Source organism: Sorex fumeus, unplaced genomic scaffold (assembly GCF_029834395.1).
Source record: "Sorex fumeus unplaced genomic scaffold, SorFum_2.1 ptg000077l, whole genome shotgun sequence".
In the NCBI taxonomy this organism is placed as follows: domain Eukaryota; kingdom Metazoa; phylum Chordata; class Mammalia; order Eulipotyphla; family Soricidae; genus Sorex; species Sorex fumeus.
Window position 1 is genome coordinate 629,630 of NW_026606134.1, and position 26,900 is coordinate 656,529.

Genomic DNA, 26,900 nt, shown 5'->3' on the forward strand with positions numbered 1-26,900 from the left:
GTGAAATCAGGTTTATTGATGAGCTGTATAAACAGATGAAGCCGTGCACTGTGTATTTACCTCAAAGTCAAAGGTAACTGACTATGGAACAGCCAGTCAACTCTGGGTGACTTGAGGGTGAACTCTGAGGTAACAGGAATGCTGCATGTCTAGTGCTAGTACAATCAACAAATTCCTGTCTTTATAGAACATATATTCAAGATGATAAGAGAAGTCGTCTTAAGATTTCTTTATGAGGCAATATTGAGTTTCTGCTTTGATTTTCTGTAGTATCAACTGCATGTTATTCCATGTGTTCTTTAAATGTCTAATGTGGATAAATCATTGTTAGGCACTTAGCTTAGCAAAATTTTGTTACTACCACTGAATACTTTTTCTAAAGCTGGGGGAGGAAAGAGTACACAGACAACCACAAGGCCGAATGTAATTCTGTGGGGGTTGGGGATGGATAATAGAAGGGTATGAAAACAGAGAGAGGGACATTTACAACTGTCCTGGTGGGTATCAGAGAACCTTCAAGAGAAAATGAGGAATAAAGCAAGGACTGAGCTGTGCCTTTAGTTATTCATATCAGCGGGGGACTTTGCACACTATCCCAATTTCTTGCAATAACGCTCTTTCCGAAGCTCTTCTTTCATGACCACAGTCTTTAAGAAATTTTCCCGGACTAGGTTTGAGTTTGATGTTTAATGGCCTAGGACATGAGTCTTAATCTCAAGACACTAATCCAGATATCCCAATTTGCCACTAAGTCATGTGCTGGAGAGAGTCGGCCAGTAGGATGAAGCCTCTAGATGCCAACAGCATCACTGACAGTCACTGACTAGCTTGGACCCATTATTGGCTTACACTTACAGCAAGATCAGATCTTAGAGTGTAGAAATGAAAGGGAAGTTCTCAAACGTTGAACAGCTCTCTTTATAAAATGAAATCCACCATTCAGTAGTTATGCTCTTAGGTACAAGATGAATCACAACCTTAACTCCATTCAATTCCTGCCCGGATTTTAAGGTTTAATTCAAAACTCATCTTTCTATCTCTTCATTTTCACAGCTCATGTTCTTGGCCTTCTGTTTCAGCAGATCTGTCTAACTTTAGAATCTTGTGGCTCAGCAGATGTCTTCAGTGTTACAACTCTACAACTCATGTGGTTATTTCCCCTTAGGCTGACTCCTAAGAGGGAATCTTTAGGGGAGCAGTAATTAGCATCCAACCACCACACTTTTCTCCTCTCCTCTTTCTCTTTCCCCTCCTCCCTTTACTCCTCTTTTCACTTCCTTGTCTCTTTCCTTCTCCTTGTTTTTCTTTATACGGTGACCTGTGTTTATATATAGTATATTCTACTACCCATGAGTTGTTTCTACTATTTGACAGGTTACACCCAATGTGGTCCTTTGATTAGAAAGACCAATGATGTATCATATGTAAATGAGATGTGAGGGATAATTGTGGGATGACCAATCAAATTGTATATGTATAAAACAATCACATGAGCCTTACTGTGAAAAAGAATTTGCAAAACGACCGATCAGAATTTGTAAGCAAATAAGTGACCAGTCAGAGGTCTTCATTATCTGGCCCATTCATTTGTGGGGTATGTGGGAATGTCTCATGCTTATCAATCTTGTGTCAATTGAGCATTCCTGGCAAACAAGGATTTTTTTTAACCCCAAACCTTGAACACAGCAAAAGTTACAGCACGTTTAAAAAATGGCTGGTGGAGTTGAATTTGACTTAAAATAATTACCATCTTCTGGACAGATAATTTGGCCTAGCAGCTGTCTTATGCTTGCTGTCATTCAGTTGGGAAGGTGTCTACAGATGAAGAAAATGTTAGATAGAAAGTGAATTTTTAAGTTCAACACATATTGTCTCCTCCTCCCAGCCCTGCCAGGCTTTTGTAGAAACATACATAACATTCATGACAAAGAACCTAGACTTTTGCCTGTTAAACTCTGCTCTATTTATGACCTAGGTCTTGGGTTATGCTGTTGTCAAAGGCCAACTTTTCTGGACTGGTGTCAGGTGATTTTCAGACCAGGTAAATGTGCTCAGAAGATGTCAAATAAGCTCTCTGGAATAAAACTGGGCACATAGGAGGTGAATTTGCTCAAGTTCTGAGTCTATAAAGAGTATCACACCCTCCCCCTTTAGGCTGCAGACCTGTAGACCCGGTTTACGGCCTCCTAGGGTCAAGCCTTCACCTCTCCAAACAAGCTCTTTGACTCCTCCATTTGCTCTAGAATGTTTTTTCTGCCTAGGAGACAATCAGGAGTTCAAAACAATCTCTTTCTTGTTCTGTCAGAATGTTAGGAATTGCCATATGCCCACTGAAGACAAATGCTTTGTTACTTTAGCATTGCTGTAATGTAAACTTCCCCCCTGTGCAATAGCTCCTAAAGGGAGGATAAGGGAGGACACAGCTAATTAGAACTCTCTGGACAGGGAGGGAGTGGGGTTTCTTCCTCCAGGCAGCTCTCAATTTAAACTCTGAAAATAAAGTTTTCTTCCTTTCCTTTAAGTCTATGGTAATATTTTAACTAAGTTGACAATAGTAACGAAGTCTAACTTAGTTATTCTAATGAAGATGAGGTGTTTTATAGGTGACTTCAAATGATGGGTCAAATATGGTTTTTAAGGCTCTCTCTCCTTTCCCTCTCCTCTACCCTTTCCCGTGACCATGCTCCCCAAACTCACTATGAGAAGTCATTTCATTCCTTTGTAGCTAACAGGTCCTGTTTTAAAAAAAATAAAGTCTCTCTCCCATAGCAACCAGCAATCAGATTCAATGAATGGATCTCAAAAGTTACTTTTGTTATTAGCAATATGAAGACAGTGGTCTTGACATGAAAAGAATACGTTGTTGTGAATAGAAATTCATATTTCAGTCCTGGAGCAATAGCACAGTGGGTAGGGCGTTTGCCTTGCATGCGGCCAACCTGGGTTCGATTCCCAGCATACCATATGGTCCCCCCGAATTACACCACCAGGAGTAATTCCTGAGTACATGAGTCAGGAGTCACTCCTGTGCATCACTGGGTGTGACCCAAAAAGAAAAAAATAGAAATTCATATTGTAGTACTGAGAATTTAATGTTATAAGAAATCGGGCTTTTCTGAGCAATCAGGTGTAAGTGTGTTATTTATCTGTGAAGTTGAGCTGGCAATTACGGGATTTGTCTGTGCCATTCCTCAGGGAAGGAGAACTGCTGGTTCTGGCACCTGGTCCCTCATGTCTAGGCCCGGGAGCATCTAAGAAAGAAAACCAGTCACTGCAGCCCTTTCCCAGTATTTCTTTCGAAAGCAAGCATGCTTTCTGCCTGCTTGACTGACCTCAGGGCAACAGGACCACCTGCACCTAACTGGCCAGTCTCCAATTTGGTTTAGAAAGGCACGCAGCTAAGATAGCCACATTCTCCAAATCAGCACTGCCAGTGACAGGGCGCTATTTTGCTATCCATGTAACAACACATATCTAACACTAAATTGATCCAAAGCTTAATCAAGAAAGCGATCTTTTATTGATTGGAATCCCTCCCAATATGGCATAGAAGAAAACAATTTTCATCCATAATCTACTTTTGCTTAGCCATTCAGAAATTCACACCTTAAATGATTTGGTGGCTAACTTACAGACATGCACAACAAAATGTAAATAATGCAAGGGGACCTTGATGTAACCTTTTCTACATTTCTGATATAAAGATTTGGCAAGATCACTTCACCTGGTGTAAACAACAGCCAATTAAGTGTTTTGGTCCCAGCTTTTCTACTTGTGATTCTGCTGGATCTTAGCAGTTTTTCTCCTATTCCTTTTCTTCCTGATCAGTCACCAGGAGATATGCTTTTCCTTGATTCCTGACATAAGATCAGTATGTTTTGGTTTCTACGTATTATTGTTCCAAAAATCAGATTTTTAGATCCCAACCTTTAATGAAAAATAGTTCTGAAAAGACGTTGTCCCAGGAAGAGAACCATTTGCTTCAACATGATCCTGCCCATGAGCTTTGCAGGGGTTCTCACTCCTGATCTTCCTTTGAGTCTGCTGGTTGTCGCATTGATATTCTGTTCTTCTCAGCAACAAGACCAACCACTTGATTGGGATCTGATCTGAAAATGGGTTCTCTCCATTGAGCAGAAACTCAGGAACTATCACATGGCTGTAAAGATGGTTAAACATGTTTCCCTCTTTCCCAAACACAGCACCTGGAGGTTTCTTATTTAACCAATTCATCCCACTGTAATAGATGTATGTCACCTCCCTGAGCCCGTGCCTTCCCATGAAGAATCAAGGAGCCGAATATAGGCTCTCTGAGTCTCTTTTCTTCTTGTTACATCTCTAAGAGAATCAGGTTTCCATGGAAACAACTGGGGATTAATACTCAAAATAGATAATCTTTCATTTCTCTCCAAGCAATACAACAAAAAATGAAGTTTTTTTTAAAGGAACAATAATTCCTACAACAAATTATAAGGTCCAGTAGCAGACAAGAGGTAGAAAGAATAGGCCGGTGCTCTAATATATTCTGAGTGTCTGAAGATAAAACTCATGGAAGGCCAGAGGCATGAGTTTACATGAAAGTACCAACCTCCATGAACACTAGCTTCCATCGCTTGGTTAATTTCTTTTAGGATTGGATCCCAATGGACTCCAGCAGAACTGGGTTTCTATTTTTTATGATAGTGGTGACCCTGCTCTATTGTAGCCTAGACCCTTTAGATAAAACCGTGGTAGATAGGTTTTAACTTCTTTTGTTTTGTTGTTTTTAATTCCAGATCCCCATCACCATTGGATACTATTAATTTTCTCTCACGCCCAAGGGAAAACAATATTCTGAATGCTCTAGCTGGTTATCCAAAGCCAAAGCATTGAAAATAGATGAGAACATCTTGAGTGACAGTCCCACTGTCAAGTGGATTAAATTGTATCTACTTAATCCAACAAGAAAGAAGTAAGGCAAAGAGATCATTGTCACCAGACAGGGAAATGGGCATGTTAGATGAGAAGATTAATTCATTTCAGTTTCAGGGTGAGACCCCATAAGCAGATACAGATGCAGAAAACTGGCATTGAACCATGACATAAAGAAACTAGAGATCCAGAGAAATAGAGTGGGAGTTCTTTAGCATCCCCTGGGTCTTTAAAAATAAGAATGTTTCGTCTGGTGAGATAACTGCATCTATCATCAAAGATACAGGTTGAGGTAGATAATTGTTTGAATTTGCCTTTCTTTGATTTACCAATGGTCGAACATTTGTTATAGATTTGTGAGTGACTGTTCGATCTTATCCTAGTCTATTTTTTCTTGGAGTTCTCTCCCTTTTCCAGTTATTAATTGGTAATTTTAGTAACTATTTATTTGTGCTATTTATTTATTTATTTATTGCTTTTTTGTGTCACACCAGAGATGCACAGGGGTTACTCCTGGCTCTGCGCTCAGGAATTACCCCTGGCTATTTATTTTAAAGGGCTGGAGCGAAGCACGGCGGGTAGGGCATTTGCCTTGCATGCAGCCAACCCAGCAGCCCCAGGTTCGAGTCCTCCACCCCTCTCGAAGAGCCCGGCAAGCTACCGAGAGTATCTCACCCGCACGGCAAAGCCTGGAAAGCTACCTGGGACATATTTGATATGCCAAACACAGTAACAAGTGTCACAATGGAGACATTACTGGGCCCACTCAAGCAAATCGATGAACAACGGGAGGACAGTGACAGTGACAGTGATTTATTTTAATAACTATGTCGCCTATTTGCCTAGTAGATTTGTGATGTCTAATTCTTACAGTTTTTTGGCATTCAGCATTTGTTGGTATTGTGCAGTGTTTTAAACTTTACAGTCACTATCACTGTGCTATCGTTCCAGCCCAAACTTTAAAGTATAAAATAAACTTTTTTTTCATGGAATTTTTTATTTTGCTTTTTATATTGAGAATTCAAGCCATAATCTACTATCAGATAGATAATTCATTTTTTCTTTATTTTGTACATTTTTTCACATTTTTAGCTCCTGGATCCCAATGAAATTTATTTTTATTTCTATGAGTCTGTGCATTTATAATATGTTCTTCTCATCCAGTTAACTAATTATGTAAAATATTATATATCAAATAATTTTACCACCTCTGGGGATAATGGGAAATAACATCTTTAAAAATACTAAAATTTCTTTATGAACAATTGTCATAATTGTCAATTGTCAATTGTTTATTGCCTAATACATAATATATTTTGAATCATTGATGCTTTGTACTGCATTAAAGTAGAGAAAATTCTCCCCACCAGTAGTTCTAATCAGTAGTTCTAATGCTCAAAAAGCTTCCTAGTGATTCTGCCCAATTGTATTTCATAAAGAAATTTAGAATGATGTTTGTCACAGAAATTGTTTTGGGATTTTGACTGAATATTTACGTTAAGTCAAGAGAAACTTACATCTTTGTAGAAATATCATCATAATAGTACTTCATGTTTAATGAATACTTTTGATGTTCCAAAAGTGAGACATAAATATTATCTTCGGCAATTCTCAAAATAATCTTAACAGATTGGTACTATTATGAAACTCATTTGACAAATGAGGCCAAGAGAAATTATATGTCTTTCCAAAAATCATGCAGCTGATTAGAGGCTCAGTTAGAACTTAAATTCAGGTTTGACTCTATAGATAGACTGATCTTGTTCATTTAGATATCTTCTTTTGAAGGAGCAGTTAAGAGCAAACAGGCCATAAATTGGGGCTATTCCTGACAGAGTCCAGGAGACAATATCCAATGCAGGAATCAAATTGTGTTTGTGGATGTAAGCCAAGCACCTTACCTCTATGTCATATATGAACAAAACACTTAAACTCTACTTAGTAGAGTTTAAGTGTTTTGTTCATATATGACATATTAAAAATTAAGAGTATCCCTCAATATTTTTACATAATTTATTTTAATTTTAATAGTTATTTTTGACTTTTTATATCTATAGTGTACCTAGTCAACATACTGATATGTTAAAATTGTTTTACTGGACTTTGGCCAGCAAATATTTTAATATTAATATTGCTAAAATTATAATTCTCCTGAAATTGGTATACAGATTCCACACAATGCTCAACAAAATTCCAGTTGATTTCTTTGCAGAAGTTGATAAGATGATATTAAAATTCATGTGGAAATACAAAAAAAATTCATAAGAGCCAAAGCAATTGTATGAAAAAAAAGTTGTAGTATTTGCATTTCCTGATTTCAAAACTTAACTACAAAGTTGCAGTAACTAGCACAATATAGAAGTAGCATAGACATATAGATAAATGGAATAGAATCAAGAGTTTTTTAAAGCTTCCTACTTATGGGCACTTAATTTTCAAGAAGAAAGTCATAATAATTAAATAATTACATATTATGAACATTATGCACAATTAAATAATTTAGTCTTTATTTTGGGGGGTGTTTGGGCTTGTTTTTAAAAACACAACTTGTGGTACTCTGGGATTACTCTTGTCTCTGTGCTCAGGAATCACTACTGGCAATTGATGCCAGGTATAAAACTGGGTTGGCCACGTACATGGCAAGCACCTTAACTTCTGTGCTATCTACTTGGCTCCCAGATGAATCTTAATAACATTAAAGCATTTAAAATAAGTCACTCCCAAAAGACATAATATAATTTCATTAATATGATATGTCCAGAATTAGCAAGTCTATTTAGAAAGTGAACGAGCAGTGGTGGGGTGATCGAGGTACAAGTGGAGTAAGGTTTTAGGAAGAACATAATGGAGTTATCTAAAAATAGGCTATTACAGTTGTAATATTCAAATATATTTGAATATTGAATATCTTAATGTTGATATATTCAAACCTGTGAATATATTAAAACCTACTTGATCATGTATCTCAATAGGGTTATTATGTGCTATGTGAATTATATCTCAGTAAAGCTGTTGTAATGAAGACTATCATTTTGTATCTTTTCTATTTTGTGGGTAGAACTTTCAGGTCACATCTTGTGATGTTGAGCATGCCACCTGGTGTGGGCATACTAGGTCTGTGCCCTGACTGTGTTCTCTCACACAGCGCTCAGATCCTTTCTAACACGTCTGTGTGCTATTTTCTGTTTTGTCATGAAGAGCCACAGGCATAGCATATACTACACAGGAAAATATAGGCCCTCAGGATGCCGCATCTCATCACTTGATCCAGGGAACATCAGTGGGAGTGGAGTGCCATCTCTTTTGACAAGGTAGGACTTTCATGGAAGCTAAAATTTATTGTTGTCTTACTATGTGGAGGATAACTCCCAAGTATTTATCTTTTACTTGTGTGAATTTATTTCATGTACAAGCAAGTATTTATTTTAATATGTGGGCCAAAATATTAAATTTACTTGTATGAATTTATTTAATGTTCAAACAAGTATTTATTTTTATATGGAGGCAGAAATTTTAAAGGCTAAATGAAAATGAGTAGGAAGAATGATAGTGGGCAGATTCATCTGTCTAAAGATGATAGGTATGCTCAAAAACTGTGACTGGAGGGAAACTCTTCGTTTCAAATTGTATCATTATCGAGCAACAAAGAATGAAAATTAAAAGTCAAGCTTCATCTTAATACAACTCTGATCTCCAAAGCACAATCAAATAAAGATAAGAAAAAACAAGTAGAAAATACTAAAAATAAGTGAAATTAAATAATAAACCTTTATTTAATATAAAAATGAAATAAACTTACATCTCTGGAGAAAAATCATAATAAACCTTTTAAAAGCATTCTGGGGTCAGATGGTCATGTGCTGATTACAGAACCAAGAGCAGACAGAGTTCTTTCACGCTTACATTTTGCAAATAGCATAATTCTCCTAGTGTGGTGAGACAAAAATAGAACAAAGGAGGAAAGCATTAGGTCAGTTCTGCTTTGAACACAGATATATGCAGCATAAATGAAATAGGAGCAAATATAACAGCATATTAAAGGAATAATTTAGATCGAACAGGTAGAGTTTGACCTAGCAAAGTTAGGAGCTATATCAATGAAATATATCTCATTAAGAGCACAAAAAGAAAAAGTACTTTTGAGACCATCCTTTAGTTGACAAAATGGCACTTGCTAAAATTTAGCTTCCATTGGTGATTAAATTAAACAAAAAGTAAGGTAAAGGTAAAGGCCCTCCCGTTGATCGTCAATTTGCTCGAGCAGGCCCAGTAATGTCTCCATTGGAGACTTTGTTGTTACTGTGTTTGGCATATCGAATATGTCACGGGGAGCTTGCCAGGCTCTGCCAGGCTCTGCCATGCAGGTGAGATACTCTTGGTAGCTTGCCGGGCTCTCCGAGAGGGGCGGAGGAATCGAACTCGGGTCGGCCATGTTGGCTGCGTGCAAGGCAAACGCCCTTACCGCTGTGCTATCCCTCCAGGAAGTTTCAGAAGACAGCATCCTTTCTATATACTATAGGACTGGCAGCATCATTCTGAGTCAAGAAATACGTTTACAGGTCTTCTGAGCCCACCAGGAGTGATCCCTGAGTGCAGAGTCAGAAGTAAGCCCTGAGCAAAGCCAGGAAAGGCATAATCAAAACCAAGACCAACAAACAAATAACACCAGAGGGACGGGAGAGATAGTTCAGCAGATAGGGCAATTTTTCTGTATGCGACCTACCAGGGTTTGATCCTCAACACCCCATGTGGTCCCCTGAGAATGCACAGCCAGGAGTAAACCCTGAGCTGTGGGTGTGCCCCAAAATTTACAAAGAAGAAAAAATACACTTGAAACAAATTTTTTAAACCTAGGAGTATTTGGGGGGGGGGGGGCTCTCTCAGGGGCTACTCTGAATTCTGCAGGATAGATCTGGGGACCTCTTAGTTTGAGGATGGAACCTGGATCTCCCGGAAGCAAGTGCTTTCTTTACATGCAGTCAGCATTACAAGTCAAAAGCACTTTAGTACTATTTTATTTTTAAATTTTCACGGGGAGGCCATACCAAGTAGTGCTCAGGGCTCACTCCTGGCTCTGCATCTAGGAATCACTCCTGAAGTTCTCAGGGGACCATGCCAGGTGTCAGGGGTCAAGTTCTCGTTGGTCGCAAGCGAAGAAAGCACCCTACCTGCTGAGCTATCATTCCAGCTTCATCTATTCTACTTTATTAAATTTTTTGTTTTTGTTTTTGTTTTGGGGTCATGCCCAGCATGACTCTTGTTCCTGGCTCTGTGCTCAGAGATCACTCCTGGTGGAGTTGGGGGACTGTATACAGTGCCAGGGATGGAACTGGGGTTACTCATGTCAAGGTAAGCACCATAACCCATCTGTCTCTTTATCCTGCAGGATTTTTCTTCTTATTTTTTTTTTTAGGAGTTTTCTTTTCTTTTCTTTCTTTTTTTTTAAAAAAGGATTTTATCATCCTCACTAGCTAACATAGCTCAAAATTTTAGCCAGCGCATTAAGCAGAGAAATGAAGACAAATAATTTATTTACTGGAAAGAGAGAGACAATTGTCAATGTTTACAGACCAATTTATAAAGCACAAGAGAGTGAAATAAGGGAATTGAGGGAAGTTGTGCAGCACACTCATCAATAACTGGGGAGGAGAACGGAAACAATATCCTATTGATTTTGTGAGCAGAGTTTTAATCTCCTTGTTTCTAAATAGCACATACATATTCCATTTATGGGCTTATTTTACCCAATAAATTAGAAGAACGCTTTAAATTTTCGCGTGATTAAGAATATTTTGTTTACATTTCTGTTAAATATTTTTGTATTATGACTTGTGGTCAAATTTCTCAACCAAGTTTGCAATGGCAAAATGTTTTAGAATTTTCTTTGGGCATATGATTTAGATAAATTTAGTTTTTAGATGTATTACTTTAAAGCATGGTAATTGCTAATTAATCTGCCAAAAATAAATATGTATCTATTATTTAAGCTAATTATCATTTATTTAATCTTCTGTGTTCTCATTTTGATTAATCTTTGAAAGACTAAAATACACATTTTCATTATGCTGTAATTAAATTATTGAGTTCTAATGGTCTTTTGTTTTATATTTGATAGTAGGCTGATTGGAATAAGATAGTTTCTTCAGTCACTATAAAATGTGTGATTTTCTTATTACACATTTTAACTTGTCTCCATTTAAGTGTGTGTGTGGTGGGGGTTGTGTGGTGGTGTGTGTGTGTGTGTGTGTGTGTGTGTGTGTGTGTGTGTGTGTGTGTTGGGCCACACCAAATGTGGTGCCAGGGATTGAGCCAAGGTTGTCAGCATACAAGGCAACCCCTGTAATACCTCTTTGGCCCCTAGATTTAATATTTAACGGGGTATATATTTATGTGTAAATTGAAGAAGCCTTTTAAAAAGTGTAGCTCTTTTGAGTCATTTTGTTTCATTTATACTTTCTTAAATGCCAAGTAAGACTCTTTGTCTCTCTTTTATCTTTTAGCAGGGGAGTTTAAATTGTTGGGCTTATTATAGCTTTTACACTGACCTTATTTTTATTGGTTTATATTTTCTGATATTCACGTGTTCTTGAGACTTTATAACTTTTCTTAGAAAATATTAAGATAACTAATTCATACTGGTAAGCACTGTTTTACTATATGTCAAATATTTTATAATAAATATTGCAAAATTTCAAATACAAGCTTTTGGGATGATAGGAACCACACCTGACAGGGTCAGAGGCTATTCCTGGCTCTTTCTCATAAATGTCCCTGGACAGTGCCCACGGGACTTTTTGTGCTGCCAGGATTTTGAACTAAGTTTGTAGTCACTGCAGCCACATGCAAGACACAAGCTCTACCTCTTTTACAATTTCTTTGGCCCCTCCAATAAAACTTTTTAAGTAGGCACTATTAATATGGTCATTTTACTAAGGTAACAAGGAATCAGAGGAGTTAAGTAACTTGCTGAGATCACTCAGCCAGTCGGTGACTGTGTGAAGGGATGGATCCACATATAACTCATTCAAAGTTATGATGTTCACAACTCCATGTTGCCTTCCAAGTATGTCTATTTTTTTTTGTGGGCCATATCTGGTGGTGCTTGTGGGTCTACTCTTGGTTCTGTTCTCAGGGCTCCTTCCTGGAAGTGGTCAAGGTATAGAGTGTGGTGTCAGGGATTGAACTTGTGTTGGTGACCTGCAAGGCAAGTAACTTACCTGCCGTACTAATTCTCTGATCCCTGTCTAATTTTTTTCTAAAAAAATTTTTGTAATCTTGGTGTTTAGCAAAGATAAGTCATTATTTTTTAGTTCCTGATTTTAGTAACGATTCTTTTCTTCTCATGCTTCAAAAAAATGTGTCCCTAATTCACTTAAAAATTTCACAATATAAGGAGAGAAGATACTAATTTTGAAGTATATAAGTCAATTTTGTAGCTAGTGTTTATCTTAAAATTAATTTACTCATAGATGTAAAATACTTGGCATTGGTATAGGTGCATTTGCTGCATTTATGAGCTTCTCCCAGGGCTGTGCCATTCTTAAAGTTATAGGATGAGCTCAATATAGAAGAAGGGTGGATGTGTATTTAGGATATTCCTAGGAAGATCCTGACCCTTTGGGAGGAGGATATTCATTTGAGGATCGTACAATGAGATTGTGTAATCATACATGGCATGTGCAAAAATGGCAGAGAAGCATCACAAAGGTGTCTTCTTTAGTCAGGAGGAAATGGGGGGCTATTGGTCTAGGAGGGGTCCTCTACGCAGTCTACTTCCTGCCACCATCCCCTGCAGCCTGTCTCTATGACAGACACTTTTATTCTCTCCCTCCCTCCCTTCTCTCCTCTCTCTCTCTCTCTCTCTCTCTTTCTCTCTCTCTCTCTCTCTCTCGGAATTGTGGTTTGCAATACAGGTACTAAAAATTCATCATGTACATTACTTTACTTCCTTTCAGCACTCAGTTCTTGTCCAAAAAATTTTTTTTTTTTAAAGCAAAGTATTTTCGAGGAAAAGAAATACAGTTTAGACATTTTATCTTCTTATCTGCAGGCTGCAGTAAGAGATAAGACAATTTTGACACTCTTGAGTGGTGGAACAGAGTGGGTCTTCTGGTCAACTTACAGGAGCATCTGCACTGGAGATACAACCCCTTCTCCCAGACAAGGAATTATTTGAAAAGAATCTCACTTGGCAAAGGCAAACTCTCCAAACCCAGTTGTAGACGTAGCTGAAGTGCAAAGCCGAAACAGATGCTTCTAACTTATCTCTTGCCTAAGAAAAATCACAGTTGCATCATTAAGACAGGCAGGATTAGCTTTCAGTATGAAAGGAAGCTAGGTTTTTCATGAGAATAATCCTTGACTTCCCAAGATGTGGTATGTTCTCAGTGTTATTTGAATGTTTTCTAACCTGCCAAATTGCATACTGCGTGGTGACTTCTTCAACATTCAGCATGTTGAGGGGGCAGAGGTCTCTCTTAACTGAAAGACAGAGGGTCTGAGTGGCAGGAGTGTATCCAGACACCCAAGTCTGGGTAATTTGTGGTCTTCCATCTCTGATGCTTGATGTGTTCTCGTTAGTTAGTGTTATGCGTTTTCTTACGTTATTCTTATTTAGAACAAAAATCCAAAGTGGTCAGCATAGGAGAAAAAGCACGCACAGACAGCGTGGTGGTCAGTTATACCCAGGAACTGCATATCATACCTATAGTTTACTAGCTGGAGGTTCGGGGACATTTTCCTTAAGGGTTCTTCACCTTCTTTCCCTGTGTGTACTATGATGACACAAATGTCTTTCCTGTGGAATCGGTGTGACATAAAGACAAATGCATGCAGATCCCTGGAATGGAAAAGATGCTTAAGAGCTCCAGTTACTCTGCACAAGTCAGGTTTGTTTGGAACTAAGGGGTTTCCTAGGAAGAGGGGTAAAACTGGGACAGTCCCAGGAGTTTTCACAGGGAAATAATTGCCATGGAACTCACAGACCTCATTTGTGCCTTGGAGACACCTGTCAGTTTGGGCAGACTAGAATATTTGAGAAAGCTGAGCCTCCACACTCTGCTCCTCCACAGGGACAGGTGTCCCTCACATCTCATACCCTCCTGCTGCTCATGGAACTTTTCAGAAGCTTTCCCAGTACCAGGTGCCAAGTTGTTCCATTGGGGAAGAATGGGCAGAAAAGAAAACATGCTTAAATCTTTCCTCAGTGCCTGTGAACTCTAAAACGCCCACTTCCTACAAAGCGAACTCTTTCATTCTGGTCACTCTAAACTTCAGCTAGACCTCGGGAGTAAAATCCCTTTCATCCTCATGTGTGGATTTTGTGAATTCCTGTAACAGCTTTAGTGCTTGTTTTGGAGAAAGATGGGAGCATTTGAAAACTATGAAAGATAAGCAACCACTTGGAATATGTCAGAGTGAGGAGACAGAGAGAATGACTCCTGGGAACATGATCAGCTATAGCATGTTTGTCCAGGGGTGGCGGGGGACTTCAGGCAGTCCTCTGGTGTGAGGCCACTCCCAGTGATACTCAGTCTAGCACTGAGGGCCTGGCAGCTTACTGATACGTCTCGGGGTCCTGGGAGCCACCAGAGCTGCACTTGGGAGTGAGTGGGTTGCAGAGTTGGAAGTTATGACCTCTTGTGCATGGTACGTGTTCCGACCCTTTGAGATCTTTTCCTGGCCTGTTACTATGTTTCATTTATTTACTTAATAAGTTTTATTTTATTTTATTTTGGCTTTTTGGGTCACACTTGGTGATGCTTAGGGATTACTCCTGGCTCTGCTTTCAGGAACAACTCCTGGTGGTGCTCAAGGGACCTGATGGAATGCCAGGGATCAAACCCAGGTTAGCTGCATGCAAGGCAAACGCCCTACCCGCTGCACTATTGCTTTGGCCCTCCCTGCTACTATGTTTTAGAAGAGATAGAGAATTTCTAAAACTTCTCCTTTAGCTTAGAAGAGATACAAAAAGCTTCCTCTTGAACACAAATATTTTCTTAAGATTCTTTGGAAACCATTGAAAAGTGAGATTTTTCCCCCTCTGTCCAGGATGGTGACATTCTAGAATGAATAGGAGACAAGAAAATCTCAAGGCTGGGTTGAAACTTGGAAATGCTTCCCTGCTTCTCTTAATTTATAGGTTCAATAGCCTTCTTGTGTTATGCCAGCCCAATGACTTCAGAAAATCTTTGTATAAACACCCACAAATGCTGATACATGCATTTTTGTGCCAATCCCAGTGTCCCATGTTCCCCATGATCATAAACCATGTTGACTTCAGTGATGAATAAAGAAGGCAAAGCCAGGAAAAAAATTCAGAATGACAACTGGACCCTTAGAAGTGCCTGCGTATGGATGCATCACCCACCACCTGTCTGGAAGTCTTCTTACCAACCTGCATGCATAACTTTGCTGTTTCCTAAGCATTTACTCAGGCTTACCAGGAAATGGACACGCTTTAGGGTCATGATTCAGGTTTGACTTTATTTTCTCCAGTGTAATCTTGGGTCAGTCATTTAACTTCTCTGAACTTCATATGAAAAAACCCTGATTTCACCGGATTGTGAAGGAGATGGCAAGAATAGCACAATAAGCACATGATGAACATATCTTTAACTATCTAGAGCTTTTGCATTTTGTTGGTGCTATATGCATATTGAATTTTATATACTCTAGGTGATATTCTGTGCACTTGTTCTCTTTCCCAAGTACATCCTAAGCACCTTACAGAAATCCCTTATAAGATTCAACAAGGTGTTAGGCACATGACCAGTACCCAGGGGAATTTTGATTTAATACTTTCAGCAACCTTCGAACAGCTTGTTAATGATTGTGAAAATATAATAGAATGTTAAAAAGGAATTTTTCAGGCTTCAATAGAGGGCTTAAAATATATAGTATAGTCTAGGAGTGAATCATTATATGAAAATTAAAAGCATGTTTTTAAAGAATAGTGATACAATATTATATGAAGAAAGGCAGGTATGTACTAGTCAATCTTGTATGTTACCAGCATTATAGTGTACAAAAATCAAGAGGAAAAAATTCTGGGAGGCTATGTATGAGAATATTAGCAATGGTTGATCGAGATAATCTGATTTACTTTTCTATCCTGTTCCTGCTTGTTTAATGATCTATAAGGAGCGTTGAATTACTTTGCATGCAGGGAAAAGAGAAAGTCTAGAAACTTTATCTTATGTAAGGTGGAGGGACAAGCTCCTTTCAAGCAAACTTTCTGACGGTGCTCCCTGAGAGTGATCTTGTTGGCTAGCTTACACCGCACCACACTCTGTGTAGTAACAGAGCAGGGAGTATTATCCTATTGAATTAATTGTTCACCTCAATTTTAAAATCAACTGTGAAGAGAAAGGAGTTCCAGAGGGACTGAATCACTTATTTGTAATTCCATTGTCAGATGCTCTTGAGTTTTTAACGTTCCAGAGCCTCTCTACTATATTATGTCATTTAGGAAAGTGGCATGTCTTTGTGTATATTCTTTGAGAACCCCCAAAATACCTACCGAGGACAGAAAATTGTATGCTAGGACCCTGGTTCCAGGTCAGACACCTATCACCAGACATCCCTGACTGTGCCCCTGACAGTCTAACATGGCGGTTCAGACTCAAGGTGACATAACTGAGCTATGTGACCTTAGAGAAATGGTTTATCTGCTCTAAGTTCCATCTGAAAGAGGGAGAGGCTTGTCTCGTCCACGGAGAGATGACAGAGATTCAGTTGCTCCCCAAAACTAATACTGAATACAACAGTTGCTGCGACTCCTCTACAACTAGCGGGTCGGGGTGGAAGGAACACAACTTGGATCTTGAGGATCCATGTCCAGAGCCCACTTAACCTCTTATAAGTTATGTGATCCTGGTGTCAATGAACCTGTCTGAGCCTCAGTCTTCGTATCTTCAAAAATGGGCCTACAAGGTCTTCTTCCAAATGTTGGTTGAAAGAAGAGAGTTAGTATGTAACTGATGGGTTGCGTGACAAGCTGAAGAGTAGATAAAAGGGGTGACCACAACCTGATGCCAGTCAACTACTGCCACCAGGGATCCAAAAGTGTGGGTCTTTTGTTAAATTTGATTTTAAGAACTATATAGAAAAGTTACAGTCTTAATGTTGGCACATAGGGATTTTTCATGTCACCAGCGGTCAATTGGATTCTCAATTATTTATCCATGCCCACAGGCATGATATTATGCAGGGAGGGCAAGGAATTTGTATGCCACTCCTTTGACTGTGGGCTTGTCTTTTTGACTTGGTTTGGCCCATAGATGCAGCATGACCAAATCCAGGTAGATGCAATTTGGGCTAGTTTCTTTCACTTCTTGTTCTGGGAGCCACAGTCCCAGAAAGAGAACTGAATGGCTTACTTGAACCATGTTATTCCAGCTTGCCCAAGTTTCATTAAAAAGGAAATTGTTTGTTGTTACACATTACTGAGGTTTTGAGATTATTGCAAAACGAACCCAGATTTATCTAGCACCCTTAGGTTCCCAGTTTGAACTGGCCAGAGAGAGCATCCCAGAAGTGACCAGCAGAGTGTGTACTTGTCAGGTGCTCTTGAGTTTTTAACATTCCAGAGCTTTAAATGTTGTTTGTAGGGGTAATTCTGGCCCCCACAATTATCAAGTGATTTTCTTAGTTTATAGGAGGGTGAGCCCAATTGCCATCCTACAAAATTTTTGTTTTGTGTTCATTTGGCTCTGAGAAACTTACATCCACTGTCGACCTATCTACCACTCACCTTATAGTCCTACAGGGATAAATGTTACCTTACCTGTACCACAGAGCTAGGCATAACCCTAATAGGATAATACATGGCAAAAATGATGGCAGTAGAGTTGTTTTTTGCTTGGATGTTTTAAAAGTATAACAATTTTACCAACATATCTGATAGAGGTTATATATTAAGAGTCCAGATGGGAATCATCAAACTTAAGAGATCTGGAGCAATCCAGATGGACTGTGAGGAGAATTCAACACCATCTTCTAGGAAAGTGCCAAGGAAGAAGCAGGAAGCATGTGCATCTGGACCCTGGAGGGAGGGGAGCATAGATTCAGTCAGTTGGGAATGCAGTTCAGAAGATGTGAGGAGCAGCCTGGGTTTTTAGCACTGTCATTAAAAGATGAAGAACTTTTTTACATAGGGTGGGAGCAGCATTCTAAACTGGAAAAACATCTTCTTCAAAGGTGCTTGTGAGATGAGCAGTTGGTGCATGTGAAGATACAGCTGTCATCTAAGCTAGAGTCAGGCTGTACCCAGAGCTGTTTCTGAAGGTGGTTGTTAGTCATAGTCCTCTGCTCTGTGCACCCAGGACTCTTTTCCTTCCAGGATTTCAGTCTATGTCTCCGTGATTCGCACCTGGACCATTCTGATAACTGGCCTATGAAAGTGTTGCCTTTCAATGCTGGAAATTATTGTTTTGTGGTTTTTTTTTCTTTCTGGCAATGTAGGTTCTTAAAACACTCCCATTCAGACATCAGTTGACTCTAAGAATCTCTGAAAGAGGCTACAAGGTAGAATTCTACACAACAACCTTGACTCGGCCCCCCACTACCCCTGGCTCTCGTCTCTCTATAGTCAGCAATGTGAGATCACCAGCTTGCATTCGCAGCCTGGTCAAAGAGACGATTAAAGTCCCAGTCAATATCTGAGTATTGAAGAGCAAACCACCTGGCAGAGAGCCATGCGATCTCAGAAGAGTAACTGATAATAAATAGTTCTCTTGAGGAAGATGAGTTAATTTTCCATGCAACAGTTGTTCCCTGGAACAGGAATTAGATAGTCCAGGGCATCATCTGTAAAGGTTGTATGTTGGTGATGCCAAGGATTAACAAAAGAAAATCTAATGATAAGGTGGGGGAGAAAAAAATATGGTGGTTTTCTTTTTTTTTTTTTTTATTTAATTTATTTATTGAATCACTGTGGGAAAGGTTACAAAGCTTTCAGGTTTATGTCTCAGTCATGCAAATATCAAACACATTTCCCTTTACCAATACTTATTTTTTACCATGAAGAACCCCAATAAAACCCCACCCCCCACCCCTCCCCGTCCCTGTGAAGCAGATGAATTCTAGTTAACACTCTATCTGCTTTGATTAGATTCATTGTTTCAATAAAAGATTCACCACTATTATTTAGAGTTTACCCCCCCCCCCAAATCAGACATGCTGAAAAAGCATTGTGAAGTGATTTGCTTTCTACGGCTGGGTTCAAGAATTAAATGTTGGTTTTGGATTTCTGCTCTTTTACCTATTGACCCTGGAAGTATTTCTACTGAAAGTCAGATAGTTAAGAAATTGGTTTCTGTGTTCTGGAGTCCTGGCCGTGCTGGAGAGCCGCTCGCGGGGGGCAACCGGTGGCCTCGGTAGGGCGTGAAGGGCGGACCGAAACGCCCCCCTTCCCATGAGGTTTTAGTCGCCCCCACACTCCCGGCTCATACCTGCTGTCCACAAGGCTCCCATGTGGCCGCCATCTTTCGTTCCAGAGAGGAGAGGGCGAATGGGGCAACACCCTTTCCCCTCCGGCAGACTTGATGGCCTGGATCAATGCAGAGTCTGTTCACTTTTCTGCTCCAAGCTGCTGGGTTCTGCATTAAGTCCTTGTGCTTCTGGGGCCGTGGCCGTGCTGGAGAGCCGCTCGCGGGGGGCAACTGGTGACCTCGGTAGGGCGTGAAGGACGGACCAGAACGCCCCCCTTCCCATGAGGTTTTAGTCGCCCCCACACCCCCGGCTCATACCTGCTGTCCACAAGGCTCCCATGTGGCCGCCATCTTTCTTTCCAGAGGAAGGAGGGCGGAAGGGAGCAACACCCTTTCCCCTCTGGGCAGAAATGATTGCCTGGATTAACGCATAGTCCTTTCACTTTTCTGCTCCAAGCTGCTGGGTTCTGCATTAGGTCATTGTGCTTCTGGGGCTGTGGCCGTGCTGGAGAGCCGTTCGTGGGGGGCAACTGGTGACCTCGGTAGGGCGTGAAGGACGGACCGGAACGCCCCCCTTCCCATGAGGTTTTAGTCGCCCCCACACTCCCGGCTCATACCTGCTGTCCACAAGGCTCCCATGTGGCCGCCATCTTTCGTTCCAGAGAGGAGAGGGCGAATGGGGCAACACCCTTTCCCCTCCGGCAGACTTGATGGGCTGGATCAATGCATAGTCCTTTCACTTTTCTGCTCCAAGCTGCTGGGTTCTGCATTAAGCCCTTGTGCTTCTGGGGCTGTGGCCGTGCTGGAGAGCCACTTGTGGGGGGGCAACTGGTGACCTCGGTAGGGCGTGAAGGACGGACCGGAACACCCCCCTTCCCATGAGGTTTTAGTCGCCCCCACACCCCCGGCTCATACCTGCTGTCCACAAGGCTCCCATGCGGCCGCCATCCTTCTTTCCAGAGAAGAGAGGGTGAATGGGGCAACACCCTTTCCCCTCTGGGCAGAAATGATGGCCTGGGTTAACTCATCGTCTGTTCACTTTTCTGCTCTAAGCTGCTGGTTTCTGCATTAAGTCCTTGTGTTTCTGGGGCTGTGGCCATGCTCCAAACTTAACTCTGATTTTCAGGGAGAAAGATTGGGTGGTTTACTTCTCATTGATCACTTTGTATATAGAGAGATGTCGCGCGGCCGCTTATGCGGCCGCGCAGTTTTGAGAAAAAGTCCTCGTTCCTGCATACTTGAGCTGTGTTTGTAGAGGCTTCTGGTCACCGGGGTTCCATCTGGGGGAGGCGGGATGCGGCGCCTACTCCATCTGCAACTTGCCGGTGCTCTCGGCTCTTTTTGGAACCTGTTTTTTCTTTTTTCTTTTCCTCCGGGATCCCGCACCCTCCATGTGTTCCTTCTCTTATTCTGAACGTTTCAAAGATGGCCTATGGTGGTTTTCTTACCAGAATGTAAGGAACACTAATGTAGTTGCTTACTATATTTCCTCTGGCCCTCCCAACTGTATCTCATATTTTCTACAATTGCTCATGTTCCAGGGAGGTGATATGGTGTTCTGGAAAGAATCCAGTCTTTGTAGTCAAAGGAGATCCAGATTTAAATTCCAATAGTAGTCGTCCAGGAGCTATGAGAAGGTAAGTCACTGAATGATGTTGTCAACCTTTTTTTTTTTTTTTTTGTATGGACCACCTCCAGGGATGTCAGTGAACAAACCCATACTAATCACAAACTTACTACTTAGTCTATTGTCCAAGGCCTGGGACAATATCAAGTGATCAAGTGATCATTTGAACTCAGTCCAGATGACCCTAGCGTACCCATTCTAATATGGTAGGTAGGCCCATTACCTTGTGTTTGCCTTCCTCTTTGTAGAAATGATTTTGGCTGATAGAGGCCATCACTCCACACATCCTGGGACTGGGCCCCACCAAGGGCTTCCCAGTTTGTGCAGGTAAATAAAAGGCAGCAATTAGCTCCAGAGTGAAGCTCAATGGTGAGATCTAGGCTCCGTGGCCTCCTTGTGTTAATCAGACCCCGGCTTGGACCCCTGAGAGGAGCTCACAGCTTTTCAGGGCTCTTAACTTGACCTACAGTTTTCCTGATTCTGTAAAATTACTTAATCATCCACGGAGAACTTTTCCTCAATTACTTGGGTGCCCTAAATTCTGGCCTTTGGCTCTACATGTGGCAATTCAACCATACAGTCCTTTTTTTCAAATGTTCTTTCCAGAATTTTATGAGATGATAAAGTTGCCTAGAACATGAGAGACAACTAATTTAAACAGATTTTCCCTCATTTTTATCATGGATACAAAGTGCAGAAACTAAAAAAAAAAATAAAAAAAGTTGGGATCTGGAGCAATAGCACAGCAGGTAGGGCATTTGCCTTGCATGCATGCAACCTGAGTTCGATTCCCAGCATCCCATATGGTCCCTGAGCACTGCCAGGAGTAATTCCTGAGTGCAGAGCTAGGAGTAACCCCTGTGCATCACTGAGTGTGAACCCTCCCCCCCCCCCCCCCCGCCAAAAAAAAAGCAAAACAAAAAATGTCTTCAGGTAAATTTCCTGTACTTTCTATGTAACAAATCTTGTGGAAAATCAGGCCAATGAGGCTTGAACTGAGCAGATATTTGGGTTTGGGGAAGGCCAGTGATTCTCAGCCAACACGATAGCAGTTCAATGCCAGGGCCCAAAGGATGCAATGCTGCTCTCGCTTGGTGATTCCAGGGATTACTTAGGTCAGCCTGGTAGTACTCAGGGTCTCCAAGGCTGAAAGGACCATGTAGTTCTGGGTTTGGAACTATGTTTTTAGTTCTCTTCTTCCTCTCCTTTCAGTGAAGATGGGTTGACCACATGCTAGACATGTACCCTAATATCTGTACTACCTCCTGGCCCTTGAAGTTTTTTTCGAAGTAGGCATATTAGTGCTTACTTTGTAGAGACAGTGCAGTAGTGCTTTGAATCTTTCATTAGGTTGTTTGATGTGGAATAAGACATTCAATCAGGGGAAGCGGTCCCTTGTCAGTGGGTAAGCTCAGGGAGTGCAGGCCAGGCCAATATTCCCATCCTGGTATTGTTGACAAACACAATTCCCAGCATAAGGAACATAGGGAAGCAGTACTTTGTATGCCCAGTGAGAGGGAAAGGGATCATGCATCATAAAAGATTTCACAATTCTCCGTTTGGATCTGGGCAAAATATCCAAGATTGGACTTTCTGATTCTTGTCAGCAAAGTTCTTCTTTTGGTAGTTTTGGTTCTTGGGGTCATAGCTAGTGAGGCTCAGGAGTTAGTCCTAGCCCTGTGCTCAGGAATGTTTTCTGATAATGCTAGGGACCAAATGTAGTGTTGAGGATGGAAACAGGATCAGCTACTTTCAAGACAAACACTTAACTCCTTTACAATCTCTTTGACCCAAAGGGCAGAGTTTTGTATTTATTTAGTGAATCACCAAACTCATTAGCATTGGTCATTAACATAGTTTATTATTGGCACACTTATCAGTAAAGCATACATAAAATACAGCTGTTATATAACACACGGAGCCACTGTGTCTTTACAGGTGTGAAGAAACATATTAATATGCAAATGGAAACTTAGTACTCATATAAAGTTTCACATAAATACACTGGCATTGCCCGCCAAGAAAAGTCCCCAGAAAAGAACCAGGCAAGGGCTTTACAAAATATTATACAAGAAATATACTATGAAAAGAAATAACAGTCAACTCAGGTACAATAAAAAACACAAAAAGGTTTTAGATTTAGTGAACTGCTCACAAAAATTAATGGATTAATGGCTTGAAAGTATTTGGATCAACAGCAATTTTACAAACGCATCAATTTTCAAGGGGCCAAGTATCTTTCTTTACATAAAAATTTGCATCAATGTCTTTGATGGCAAAAGACATTTCTTGTTTCAGCACTTGGACCAAATTGAACCATCTTGGGCTCAGCAAACAAATAGACATCAGCTTGCCCACAAATTACCCTGTCGGGGCCCTCTTAGCTGTTACCCAATGAAAGCAAAGGTGAAGGGAAAAAAAAAATATATATATAGGTACATTTAAATTACTTTCCAAAAGCTGATTTTTTCTTTTCTTTTTTTACTGAAACAAGAAACTCTCAGATGCAAGTCAAAAAGCAGAAAATATTTTACAATATTAAAAAGTCATTTTTTGTTAGTTTCGGCATGTCAGTGAGACCTGAGCACTGAGGGTTTGACAATAGGGCCTTTTTTTTTTTTTTTTGGATGCAGGGAAAGGAAATTCAACACAGACACGAGATTCCTGCTGTGTCAGAGAAGAGCTAGCTTTTGCTCTGCTTCTAATTACGATCAGTGCCAGTATCTGCATTACCTGTGAAGGCCTCCAGAGAAGGGTCACGGAGCTTATTCGGAACGATCCTCTCAATTAAAACGAGAAACAAATGACACGAAACTCGGATTGCCGTGGTTTGGAAAGAGAGATGCTCTTGGAAAAGTTTTTAGTTCTCTTCTTCCTCTCCTGTCAGTGAAGATGGGAAACTCGGAGCCTTTGGAGCAAGGAGGTGGGTTTCTTACTGGGAGGCCTGGGGTGGGGGGTTTTCTGATTTGGTCTCTTGGGTGGCAGGTGGTTTACTGTTCCACGGGCTGCTGTTCCCCAGGGCGGGTGAATTGTTGAAGTCTTCCTCGTCGTCCATGCCGTTGGCCGCATCATATTGCGTGTTTTCTAATCTAGTGATTAGCCTTTCGTCCTCGTCCCCAAACTCACCTCCCATCAGAGTTGGCTCTCCTACCACCATCACATCCTGTGAACAGCAGCTGACATTATTACAGGGAAACTTGGGGAGAGAGAAGCTCAGCTTAAAATAACAGTGGGAGGAGCTGGGGTACTAGGACAAGATACACTTGTGTACTGGACACCAGGGCCAAGTCTCAATGTCGGGGGGCTGAGACGAATATTGGATTTCTACGGGAAATAAACATTGCCTCCTGACGTGTTACAACCACGCGATTTTATGTCCTTAGGGTGCGGCCTGACACCGGAGAACGAGCAATGCTAGCAATCTGCAGAAATAAAAAAATGGATTTTTGAAAATTAAGAAAATCCACGCTTTGAACTTGCCGACATTGGGGACTTTTGAGCAGGTGGTGGAATGTTTCTTTTTTTGCGGGTGCTTATCAATACCTCCAAAAATCTACCACTGTTACTTAGGGTCTCTGATGGCCCTGGAAATTAGCCACGGCCAGCTTAGGAGGTCATTCTGCTGTGGCCTCCAAGTCTTTGCAAATGGCATCTCCTCTGTCCCATGGATGGTATACGTTTTAATTGAAGACAGAAACTCCTTTTCTCTCCTCAGCCGGGCCCTTTTATGCAGCCAGTATCCTTGACATTCTGCTACTTAATTATGGTAATTAATTTAGGTAAAGTTTTCGATAAAAACAATGTTCACACTGATTTGACAATTTGCATAGCTAATTAAGTCATTAGCAAAAACCTGCTGATTGCCAACAAGCCCTGAATTTACCATCTGTTATTTCATGGTGCCTGTCACCTATTCCCGTGCAGGCAACCCTGCCACCAATCTGGGCAGTAAAGAGAACCAGGCTGTCCAGCTGGTGCCATGAAAGGAAGATGAAGAGCACTAATTATAATTACACCGAGGAAACTGGTAGCCAGCAGAAATGGAAGCAGGCAAGAAGAATCCGTCTAATCACGTCTTTAAATACAAATTGTCCTTCCATGCCAACTTGGAAGCCACCTACTCTGGCTAGAGGCAGAGTAGAGGCACAGGGCGGGGCTGCAGCCACAGAGCTCAGCTTGAGACTCTGTACAAGAGGGGTCCTGGGGAAGATGGGTGGGCAGGGCATGAGGTGGGGCCTGGGGGCAGGCTGTGAGCCATTATCTGTCAAAGTACAGTGGCTCGAGGAAGAGCACCCAACAACTAGAAGCCTTGAGGGGGCTGGAGAACTGGTCAGATGCTTCGGGAATTATAAAGATACACTTTCTGAGGGGGAAGACTGTAATTCTATGGAATGCCTCACTGGACAAAAGTCCTCAGCATGGGCAAGATGAATGGCTTTCTTGGGACAGGACCCTGAGAAACAGGCGAAGGTCTGGTGGCCCTCAGCATCCTTTCCAGATTCTTGAAGGTGTCATATTAGAAAAAAAAATTCCTTCATTACCATCTGGTTTGTTTGGGAGTAGGAAACCTTGTTTGATGGATTGATTGATTGATTCCCAGAGAATAATGGGCAGATAATCACTGGCCTTCCAAGCTGTGTTTTCTGATGAATCAGATGGAAAAGGACTTTCAAGAGACACTAAGGAGATGAAGCAAATGATTTAAATATGGGCAGGGAAAACTCAGCAATACGGGCACAGGCAGAGTCTCCATGTTGATTTCTCCAGACTGATCAGGGAGCCAAGAGCCCAAGAAACGAGATTCCCTGAAGGTGAGGTACAAAAGAGATGCAGACTGTGACCCAACAGGATTCCAGGTGTCTGGTGGTCTCTGAACATGTTATCGGGTTAAGCAGGGCAGCTGCTGGTGGCTCACTGGGGATGTTCCTTATAAAAAGTGCCCCTTGGGAGATAATGCTCCTGATCAAGCACCAATGTGCATGGAGAGAACAGAGCAAGACCGGGCAGAAGAGCATGTGAGAGTCTTGATTTTTGGACTCAGGTGCAGCCTACGTGCACAGGGCAGGAGAAGGATGCGAGAACCCACCCTGGGGTCCTCTCTGCATTAGTATTGTGAGTACGAGATCATGGAGAGAGTATGTGCTTATAGCAGGAGGGGAGCAGAGTGGGGCAGAAGCAGAGGGAAAGAAGGGCAGCCAACTGAAGCAGGATATTAGGGGAAATGTTCCCAAGGCTCCAGATGTCTTCGTTGTTATCAACTAACAGCAGTTCTTCAAGGGGAATGCTATGAAAAAATGTGATTCGGATTCCTTCAAACGGGGCTGATACAGGCTTGCCAAAAATTTTGGGTCTCTTTTTGTTCTTGAAAGAGCTGGAAAAGAAGGCCAGGCAAGGACATTCCGAAGCAGCCTACATTGCATAGAGATGCCACGTTGGCCTGATTCTAAAAGAATCCTTTGCTGGCTACATGACTCATGCACAGACATGTATGTGTGCACGTGTGTGCTCACATTGTGTATGTGAATGAATCACAGGTGGCATAAAAGAAATTCGTTGACAAGGGTTTGTGGGGCCAACTGAGGGGGTCATGCACAAGCGTAAGCCCCGTTCTTCGAAACCTTGAGGCTAGGAGAGGGGTTCTCTGGTGAGGTCATCTAGATTGGTTTTCCCTATACAACATAAACAGACACAAGACGCAAATTTGGGGCTGCCTCTCCCTAGAGGATGTTGGCATCAATTCCCCACCACCCCCGTGTATAGAACCCCCCCAACATTCAACATCGGCAGTGAGTGCATTTCCTTCCCATCTCTGCTAACTCAAGTGTCCCGCAGGATGCAAGATCCGAGTGCTCATGACTCGTAAGCCCTCGGCTCCCCACGAGGCAGATCTCTGCCTGAGGGGCACCGCTCTTGCCCCTGTCACAGCTTCT

The 26,900-nt window shown here is 41.3% G+C and overlaps 1 protein-coding gene across 10 annotated transcripts in view; it reads right to left on the minus strand.

Annotated features, from left to right (window-relative positions):
• Positions 1-22,810: 22,810 nt before the first annotated feature.
• LDB2 (LIM domain binding 2) overlaps positions 22,811-26,900 on the minus strand; it is a 383,871-nt gene continuing 379,781 nt past the window's right edge. For 5 of the 10 annotated variants that reach the window (XM_056130362.1, XM_056130365.1, XM_056130363.1 and 2 more), the window contains one exon: positions 24,140-24,392. Coding sequence is in view for 6 of the 10 variants with exons in the window: in XM_056130365.1 (XP_055986340.1) it covers positions 24,342-24,392 (51 nt within the window). In the remaining 4 variants the exon portion in view is untranslated. The other 5 variants (XM_056130357.1, XM_056130358.1, XM_056130356.1 and 2 more) reach the window with 3 other exon arrangements.